General features: G+C 42.6%; 1 protein-coding gene across 1 annotated transcript; it reads left to right on the top strand.

The window, feature by feature from the left end:
- Window positions 1-425: 425 nt before the first annotated feature.
- LOC101793960 (alcohol dehydrogenase class-3) lies at window positions 426-8525 on the top strand. The gene is made up of 9 exons (XM_038179006.2): window positions 426-570; window positions 1516-1617; window positions 2197-2338; window positions 2910-2997; window positions 3719-3938; window positions 4435-4695; window positions 5407-5542; window positions 6245-6383; window positions 8207-8525. The coding sequence occupies exons 1-9, from the start codon at window positions 559-561 to the stop codon at window positions 8229-8231; spliced, it is 1125 nt and encodes a 374-aa protein (XP_038034934.1). The 5' UTR covers window positions 426-558; the 3' UTR covers window positions 8232-8525.
- Window positions 8526-10452: the final 1927 nt, after the last annotated feature.

Genomic DNA, 10452 nt, shown 5'->3' on the forward strand with positions numbered 1-10452 from the left:
CTCTCCGCTCTCCTCGTGAGGAAGCTTTAGCCTTTATAGACTTCCTTTGGACACTGTCTGACAGTTTTGTGTCTTTCTTATACTGTGGCACCCAAAACTGCTCTCAGTTCTTGGGGTGAGGCCACACAAGCACAGAGCAGAGCAGGACAATTCCTTCCCTCGACCGGCTGGCAGTGCTGTGCCTGAAGCACCCCAGGGCACGCTGAGGACTCATGTTCAACTTGTCATTACGCCATTGAATACTGTAGTTATTATTTACGCCATCAAAACCCATCAAGCTACCAGTGGCACTTGCTGATTCCTGGTACTTAGTTGAGGGGGGACGGGACCTCAGCACCCGCCCGCAACACCTCAGGGGCCGGCGCCTGACGGGGACCGCGGGATGGAGACCCCCGCCCTGCCATGGGGTGGCAGTGAAGGGATGGAGGGAGGCGGTGAGGGAGGCACCCGCCATCTTCCCGCCCCTCCTCAGCCCCCGGCCATTGCTCCAGCGGCCATGCGTGTGCCCGCCTTGGAGCGGGGCGGGGTCGGGGTCTCCCTCCCCTTCCGTCCGGAGCGATGGCGAGCGGGGTGAGACAGCGAGCGGGGTCCCCGTCCCCCCTGGTCCCGTCCTGTCCCCCTCCGGTTCCCCTCCATTTTGTGTCACTGCGCTTTGGGGGGGGTCGCGCAGTGCCATCCTCACACCCCCATCCCGCCCCGGGACCACCCCCCTTCCCCCAGCACCGGGAGGCTTCGATTAACGACAGAAATAATGGGATTTGGGGTTTTGGGGGACCTATATTGGCAACAAAATTAATGGGATTTGGGTTTTTCTGCGTGCACCCGCGGCCGTCGCCATCCCAGCAGCAGGTTCAGGGTTCTGTGGTGAAATCCCCTGGTGCCGTTTGGCAGCGTTCAGCCGGGTAGCAAGGAGCAGAGCAAAGGGAATTTGGCCCCAGGGAGCAATCCCTGCTCGCTCTGCTGGGGCTATAAGGTTTTTAAAAGGGCCTTTTTGGGTCGGCAGCAGTCGTTTCAGCGATTTTTGCAGGTGGCTCTGCTGTTTGGGGTGCGGTGAGGGTGGTAGCCCTCTTGTTACAGAACAAGAAGCCCACCTTTAATGTGGGGGTCTTGGGCTGTTACGTGACTTCCAGTTTGCTTTCCAAATTTCTGAACGAGCACTCTGTGCTCAAGGACCACCTCTTACACACATACCTGTTTTATTTTAAACCGCCTCTTTTATTATGCAATCTCTCCATTCCTATTGCTCGTTTCACTGCAGTGTTTGCATATGTCCCAAGCAGTCCTGGGTTTATTATACTTTTGCACAATAAGAGAATAACATTCAAAGTTCAGATCTTGGTTCATTCACTCAGCTTCCTGGGAGCAAATGTAGACCAATTAAGCCTTTGTGCTGAAATGATGTATCTCAGATCTGGGACTCTTTCCAAAAGCCAGTAGCCTTTCTCTCATTTCCTTGCTTGGTTGAACAAGAATTATTTTAACAGATGTCCTCTTTTTCTTGTTGATGTCGTTTAGGTTATTAAATGCAGGGCTGCTGTTGCTTGGGAGGCAGGTAAACCTCTCTCTCTTGAGGAGGTGGAGGTTGCTCCACCAAAAGCTCATGAAGTCCGCATCAAGGTAATTACATCAATCTTTTACCTGTATCCATTATGTTTTGGGAGACTGAGTATTAAAGCTGTTTACTAACAGAATAAACGTTGAATGGATAGCATTAGTTCATTAGTATCTCAGCGGTTTTACAAAGAAGAAAATTATGGTATTTAGATCTTCTGTTTATGGAAAACATCTTTGATTTCTGTTGGTCTCAGTCCAGAGCCTGGTCTAAAGTTCATAGCTAGACTTGGAGGTTGATTATTTCAAATCCAGGAACCCAGCCTGCATTGAGATGACTTGGACTACAGATCTATTGCCCGAGGAAACAGGATGACATCATCTACCCCTTTCAACAGCAGGACATAGTTGGTGGAATAAGAAAAGATGCACTATCCCCAAAATTTTCTTTTTTCAAAGTGTGACGTATACTTTGTGCTGTGCCAGGAGTGATACAGCTTGCTGTATCACAAATGTTACTAGGATTGGCAAACTCCTATTGGCGATTTTTCTGAATGACCAACCAAAGGTTAATATTTAAATCTATGCTACTATTCTATTCTTCAAGATACCTTGACTTATTTATATTTATCTATTTACTTATAGATAGTTGCCACTGCTGTCTGTCACACTGATGCCTATACACTGAGCGGTGCTGATCCTGAAGGATGCTTCCCTGTGATTTTGGGTCATGAGGGAGCAGGAGTTGTGGAGAGCGTTGGGGAAGGAGTAACAAAAGTAAAGCCGGGTAAGAAAATACCTGACATCTTACAAGTTTTCTGACTTCCTTAAAAGTGTGACTTCACTATAATGGCAACTGTCAAATTGGGCCACTCGCTGTATTGCAGGATATAATGTTTTATTCTGAATGTCTGCATACATTTCTTTTGTCTGAGGAATAACACTGATCTATTCAGTGTACCGTCGGTTTAAAGATTGGAAAACTCCAGATTTCTTGCTTGAAATTGGATCGATATAGTTAGATTTATTTATTTTTTTTTCAAATGAAAGTTGTTACCTGTTCTATTAAACAACTTAATTGTGTTACTGTTGGTTTGAGGTTGTTTTGCTTTACAGTAAGTTCCTATTTGTTCTGGAACGGTAAAGTTCTGATTGTCTGCTCAGACATGAGAAAAAGTGTTTTATCTAGCACTCTCTATAAACAGTGCTACTCTGGACTGTAAGCAGATTGTAAAAATAAATTAACAGTTTTAAATCAACAGTTGCTCACATAGAAGCCATACAAACTGAATAACTCCGCTTCTCTCTTTATGCCTTGCTTGACTCACTATTAGCCAGATATTTTTTTTCCTCTCTAGGGGATACCGTTATCCCTCTGTACATCCCCCAGTGTGGCGAGTGCAAATTCTGCAAGAATCCTAAAACTAATCTGTGTCAAAAGATCAGGTCTGTTTGCTTTTTATCTTGACACACAATATAGTATTTGTTCAATGTATACCTGTTCTAGTTATCAAAAGTAAGAAAGTGCATGTTTTAAGGAGTCAGATGCTACTTTCCATTCTTCCTTAAGATTTCTCCTTAAATAAATCAGTTTCTTTGTTTGTACATTTGTAAAGGTGTAAGCTGGTAGCCTGTTTCCACAGCTTTGAAAACATAAATGCTCTGACTCTATATTTAATCCATACTTAAAGGAAATACTTCAGGGAATTTAGCTCTTGCTGCAAACACTGAAGGCTTTGAGTGGTACAGAGTTATATAGAGAGCTTTTTCCTTATTACACGCTTCTCTGCTGATTTTGCAGCTGGGTCCAATAAGCAAAAACCCAGGGACATAATTGATGGCTGCTGCTCGAGGGAAGCAGACTAAAGGAGGTGAATGAAGATGGAGTGTGGTACCATGGCACAAGCAGTTAGCACTGGTAGCTAACAGGGTTAACGTGCTGATCCAACTCCCAATTCTTTCCATGCTTCCTTGGAGGAATTAACAATATTAAATGTTTTATTAGGAGACTAGTGTCCAATTTCTGTAAATTCATGGGTTTACTGGAATGTTCCAAAAATTACGGTGCAATTACGTGACTGTATCCCTGTGTTACTTACACAATACTGTCTAGTGAGAGTAATTACTGCTTAAGGCTCTGACCCTACTTTCCTGTCTTTGCCTTAAGAGTTACTCAAGGGAAAGGAGTCATGCCTGATGGTACCAGCAGATTCACCTGCAAAGGAAAGCAGATTTACCACTTCATGGGGACGAGCACCTTCTCGGAGTACACGGTGGTGGCTGACATCTCTGTAGCTAAGATAGACGCTGCAGCACCTCTCGATAAAGTGTGTCTGCTGGGCTGCGGCATCTCCACTGGCTATGGGGCTGTTGTTAACACTGCCAAGGTAAAGGCTGTAGCCACGACGTACCAAATTTCTGTGTTTTTATGCTCTTCAACTGGTGAAATTTAACTAAGAATTTCAAACTTCCATACAGGGCAGATCAGGTCAGAAGAAAATTAGAGGGTTAGACAAAATCCACGTAGAAGATGCTGCATCTCTTTTAATACCAACTTTGCTTTTCCTGAAATCACTTTTCCAACTCATCTTAATCTTGGTGCAAGTCATTCTGGTAGTTTTGAAGGTCAGGGTGGGAGGGAGAGACAGTATGTGAGCACACATGAGGCTGAGGCAGGTTATGGAAGTCAAGTCTTTGGGCAAGAAGGAAAGCCTAGCACGTGAAGAGGTTTTCTATAAACTTTCCATAGTTTGCCTTATCTAAGCGATAAAGTCTTGTAGCCATATATATTTACCTCCCCCCCCCCATTTTCTTCGTAACAGACTTGTGTTTTTCACTCGTGTAAGAATCTTCTCTGTTGCTTATGGCTTTTTCTTCACCTAGGTGGAACCTGGCTCCACGTGTGCCGTCTTTGGTTTAGGAGGAGTTGGGCTGGCAGTTATCATGGGCTGTAAAGTTGCGGGAGCATCCCGGATCATTGGCATTGACATTAACAAGGATAAGTACGCCAAAGCCAAGGAGTTTGGAGCCACCGAGTGCATTAACCCTCAAGATTTCAAGAAGCCCATCCAGGAGGTGCTGGTTGAAATGACTGACGGTGGTGTAGACTACTCCTTCGAGTGCATCGGTAACGTTGGAGTCATGGTGAGTGAGTGCAGAACAGCAGCAAGGGAAGGGAGGGCACATCTGGTTGCCACTTCATTGTTCAGCTAAATAGGAAACCGAGCTGCTTGCTTGTTACAGGAAACATGCCATGCTATTTTTTTTTTCAAATAGTAATAACGGCTGTGACTAAGAAGGACAGTTTACATCAAACCCTAAATATGCAAATCCTGTTTCTTATACTTTGCATAAGGTTTTCTATTCTGAGTTTTCAGCTGCTGAAAAATTAACAAAAAAACACATAAAATGTATTGTACAATGTACAATATATAATTTACTTAAAATAATTTACAAATGTAAAATCTCAGGGACTGCTCAAAATCCCCCTTCTCCCCCAGATACTGAATTTAACTTTTAGAATCACAGAAGTATTGCTGAACGTAAGGCGAGGCTTTCAGGAATGACAACAGCATTTCTAATCTGTCAGTAACATGGTCTGCGTTGCCTCTGCTTGCAGAGTTCTAGGGGAGTGACATTTTTGGAAGCCAGATGGGATATGAAAAGAGCAATCTTTAACAGTATAAGGAGTCTGAACCAATGGGAAAGTTAACCTAATTTTCAGGGGATTTATTGTTCCTTAAACACTAACATGGCGATTCATTAACTGGGGGAGAGGAAGTGCAACCTGTGCCAGTCTAGGTAGCATTAACATTAGCAGTAAACGATCTGTTCTTGTCCTGTTCTTCTGTGAAGAGGGCTGCCTTGGAAGCCTGCCACAAGGGCTGGGGAGTCAGCGTGATCGTTGGAGTGGCTGCTGCTGGTCAGGAGATCTCTACACGGCCATTCCAGCTAGTAACTGGGCGGACATGGAAAGGGACTGCCTTTGGAGGTAACTTTTGCTTTGGGAATAAAAGTAATTTGCTGGGGGCTAAATGCAGGAAGAACATAATATTCCTACAGACTGTCTACAGATAAACACACTGAAATAAACACATGAAATACAAGATCTCAAATATTTCAAAGAGAGAATATAACCACTTGCTAGTCTGTTCTATAGCAGTGGTATAGTGGGATTGCTTTCTTATTAGCACAAGGTTTGGGATGCAGCAAAGGACCTGGTCTTCGGGGAGACGTGAACTCAAAGATGGTTTTGTTGCTTAGTCAGTAAGCAAATTGCGGGGCTAAAATGGGAACTTACAAAAGAACTTGAAAATAAAAAGCAACAAAGTCCTGATAGACCTTTTCTACCATCAAACCAGAAACCTGGTGAGACTTTTACAGCCACAAGGGGCTGACAGAGATGCTAGTGCATGCTCTCCTAGGTGAGGGCTGCTCTATGCCAAACGTTGAAATACCTAGTGAAAGGTTAGTGCACTAATGTGGCTGGATAATGTGTGCCCTTGCCAGATCTAGCTGCCCTCTGACATTCCTTATTCACTGCCTGAGTAGAGCAGGAATAACAAACCACCAATCTCGGTTCCTTTTCACATTTATCAGATGATAACCCGTAAAAGGGTTGTATGTTTTCCTTCTTCTTTGTACAGAGGTGGGTGGAAAGGGCAAAAACAAATGTACGCTCACTGTCTTTCAGGCTGGAAGAGCGTAGACAACGTGCCTAAACTGGTGACTGACTACATGTCCAAAAAGATCAAAGTGGATGAATTTGTGACTCACACCCTGCCTTTTGACAAAATTAACGAGGCCTTTGAGCTGATGCATACAGGAAAGAGGTAATGTTCATAATACTTCAGTTGTGTAGATGTTTGTTGGTGGGACAGTGTCAAGATACAGGTTCCCTGCCCACTGTCATGTTTTAAACAGGTAGGATAAGAGGTGACAGGTACCATACGCTTTTATTCTGAGATAAATGCACATTCTCTGAGCTCCTAGCCACGTGCCAGAACACAGGCAGAGAGTGAAAAACAAGTAACAATGTCTAAGGGAAATATGCAGATCACTAAAGTTGATAAAGGGGACAAGCCAGTCTTAGCTTTCCATTTCTAAAAGTATTGCTTAAACATTCCTCCTTAAAAAAATAAACGTAGAGAGATTGAAGGAGAGTTATCACAAATACATCTTTACAAGTCATTAAGCCATTAGTCTAATTTGGCTGTTAACTAAATAATAGATTTCGGTGTATTTTCAAACAATTATTTAGGATAGATTACCAGCAGAAACAGTCACTTGGAATGATCTTTAAATATATATATTTTTTCAATATTTTTCTGTAGTTTGAACTGGGGTAGAACACCAACATGTACTTCTTAATGTGGCCAGATCGCTTTAACAGCAGCTTCTGCCTTCATTAAGGTTAACAGCAGTTTAGACTGTTCATACTGCAAACTTCTGCCATCCACTGCAGGTGGTGAAAAACCTGCTGGATGCTTACTGAGCCGTGCTGCCCTCATAGCAGTATACCATGTAGGGGTTGCAGCAGTAGCACAAGGCTCAAAGTGTAGGGTATGCTCACCAGAGGATATATTGGGTGATGCCTGTGAAGCCCTGTACAGATACAGGTGTGGATGTGCTTGAAGGAAAACAGAGACTACCTGGGGATGCTCTGGCAGGATTTGCATCTGCAGGTTAAAATCCAAGGCGGAAGGATTTGTCAGTTTTAACTTGAGAAATGTTAAAGTTTGCTCTTCTCTGTCAAGTACAGGCCTCTTTGAAATATGAATTGTATTGAGATACTCTGTAACTTGTTGGAAATTCATGGACTGGCATAGCTACTGCTGTCTCTTGGAATAGAAACCAGCTTATCAGCAGTCCAGGTTGCATACTTTTTCAGAAGGTGTTTTCAAGAAAGAATCAGATAGTGGGCAAGGAAAATTGGAGAGATGCTCTAGTAAAAAAGACTCTCTTCCTACATATTTACATGAATCTCTTTCCATACTTTGGTTTACCTACACATGGGTAAATAGGTATCAGCCTTACTGCAAGAATCCACAACAGTCTTTCTGTTTGACCTCAATCCATATTGATACTATAACTTCCTCAAAAATGACTTTCTCTGCTTTTCCTGATACTTTATCTGTGTTCCTAATTTGGATAAGTCAGTTAACATTAACCACATTTGTACCTTTTACAAATTTGAAGCACTGCATCATCTATGCAAATTTATTCCAGCAGTTGATCCCCGTACCCAGTTACAAAATCTTATGCTCATGCAGGAATAAATCATCAAAATGATTATATCCTATTAAGATAATAATGAAAGCTACTTAAAATTCGCCAAGCAGCCAAAAGAGGGAAAACCTGTAAATATTGATTTTTCATAATCAATATTCATGGATAGTTACTGAAAACTGACACACATAGTTTGAAAAGGCTTTCTTCCATTTTAAGTACGCCCTTTTGGGGGAGGAACTAAAAATGAATAATGAGCATTTAGCAACCCATTTTTCAGCAGGATTTTTAATAAACACTTATTAGAGGTTTAATTTAATTTTTATAAGAAGTTGTAGTTAAGTGAGAGTATGTCTCAACAGTGAAGGGGAGGGAGGGGAGAGAATGGACGTATTTGTAATTGTTATTTTTTCATTTTCATTTTAAGCATTCGAACAGTCCTCAAGTTTTAGAGACAAACGTGGACCTTCCTGCCAGCCAGCCACATGGTAACTCTCCTTTTATAATGGAGTTTCTGATAGAGGGTAGAATCAGGTAAATGCAAACTCACTAGGACGAGGAGGATGATACATTTTAGGGTGATCATGATGAATGCTAAATAACTGTTTCTTCTGGAAAAAACAATCAGTAACCACTGCGGAGCGTTACACAATTAACACTGATGTTGAAACTTCTATTTCTGTACCTTTTCCTCAAATTCAGTAATGCTTAATTCAATATAGTTAATAAAAGCTCATTTCTAAACAGAGTGTTGGAATTACTGACCGTAAAGATGCTGAAGGCTGTGTCGCTGTTTTCTTCTTGAGGCTGTGTATTATTATAATAGAAGAAGAGTGTTTTTCAGAGTCGTGTGCTGCAACTGCAGTGCGAGAGAGGCAAGAACTGCAATAACCCTCAAGCTTCTGAGGCTGTTCTGCAAAGGATTTACCACCCTGCTCTCTCTGGAAGCCACTCAGCAGAGCAGACAGGTTGGATGCATGACCTAAACGTCCAGGTGTACCTCTATTTGCTTGGGCAGTCAAGTCCCTGTACTGCCTTATTCGCTATCTGGCTCGTGACACTGGCTGCAGGCAGGGCTGTTCTGGAGATGAGAGCAGAGGAGCACTCCACTGGCTTGCCTTAGTGGCGTCCCCTCCAAGGCTTCAGTAGCACAGAGAAAGTTTTGTCATTTCCTTAAACTTACTGGCAACTGAGGAAGCCTACAGTCAGCACTGCAAAAACGAAACAAACAAACAAAAACAAATCTAACTTGGGATTGTTATCTGTAGTTGGCCAGAAATAGAATCTATCCATTGAAGAAGGGAGTACTACTGTTAGAGCAGCAGTTTCCTCGTGCAGATCACGGGAAGAACAGTGAAAGGCCTTGACTGAGGAAGGCTTCAGGGTGGGTTGTGGTGTTTTTGTTTTTGGTTTTTTTTTTTGTTATTAGCGTTACGTGTTTTAATTTGAAATTTCAGGGCTTTTTTTTTTCTTTCTTTCTCCCCTTAACTATACTTTGACCCAACTGGATAGAACGTCTTGGCATCAAAACCTGGAAGCAGCAGCACGGCAGGTCCAGAAACAGGGGCGAGAGAAAACAGGCTGCAAACAGAGGCGGAAAAACTACCCCGTTTAAAATACGGTTGCATCCATGAAAAGCCAAACATACTCATTAAGGGAGGGATTTCATTTTTAAAGTGAGACTGGTCAAAGCAACTGTTCAGAAAACTCTCAATGCAAACAGTAATCAGGTTAGTGGTGAGAGGCAATTGTCTTCTAATAATTACCTTGCCCCAAGACACTGCTATACAACTGGGACACTTATATCTTTTCCATTTGTTATTGGAAAGTTACCCTGAGAGCACTCTAAGAATAGTTGAGGTAGCTTTATTTCTAACTTCGTTTAAGACACAGCAAGCAACAAAATCTAATTCCTGTTGAATGGCTTTAAAAATTGAATGTTAAGCAACTGGAAGAAATAACAAGTGAATTTCTACCAGGAAAGCAAGCCCTCCCGTGCAGCAGTGAGGTGATTCTCAGTACCTCATAAGCTCCAGAAATACCAGCTGAGCATCAGAGAATTAGGTTAAAAAAAAAAAAAGGAACCTTACTGTTAATAAGCAATTCCCAGGAGGGCACTCTGTAACTGCAGGGTTATATCAATACAGTATTAGCTCAGCATCTTAGCAAAACCAACTGGATGCAACAGAACTAAAGTGCATACGCTGTAACAGGTGATCCTCTGGGTTACACATGCTAAATCATGCCCATGCCATTATGCTGTCTGGATTACATTCTTACTCTGGAGAACCTGCAGCTTAGGGTGTTTATGGAGAGCTGGTTCTGTAACACCAGGGCAAGAAAACAAAGACATTTAGCAATAGAGGAGTTCAGTTCAAAGACTTAGTTTCTTCCCAGGCTGAGGAATTGATGGCCTAGCTGTTGGGTAGCAGTTTTCAGACTACTTTGTTCTGCAAAGCTGTTGATTAAATGAAGTGTCTTTGAAGTAATCCCTTTGTAGCTGCTCGGCTAACAGAGGGATTCATTAACACAAGTCCTCTTCCTTACACCTCACGCTTGGCGACTGAGGTACTGTATGAAATTGTACTATCTTGCCGCATGCAAGGACTTCAGTGACCAAAAGTTTCCAATAAATAACTGCATGTAAAATGCATATACACTCTGCTGTCACGT

The sequence above is a fragment of the Anas platyrhynchos genome, chromosome 4, assembly GCF_047663525.1.
Source record: "Anas platyrhynchos isolate ZD024472 breed Pekin duck chromosome 4, IASCAAS_PekinDuck_T2T, whole genome shotgun sequence".
In the NCBI taxonomy this organism is placed as follows: Eukaryota; Metazoa; Chordata; class Aves; order Anseriformes; family Anatidae; genus Anas; species Anas platyrhynchos.

Excerpts from the sequence above, each read along its gene's own strand:
- LOC101793960 (XM_038179006.2), top strand. Across the intron at positions 3,939-4,434 it reads CTGTTGTTAACACTGCCAAG|GTGGAACCTGGCTCCACGTG; the intron begins GTAAAGGCTGTA and ends TTCTTCACCTAG. Across the intron at positions 6,384-8,206 it reads CTGATGCATACAGGAAAGAG|CATTCGAACAGTCCTCAAGT; the intron begins GTAATGTTCATA and ends TTTCATTTTAAG.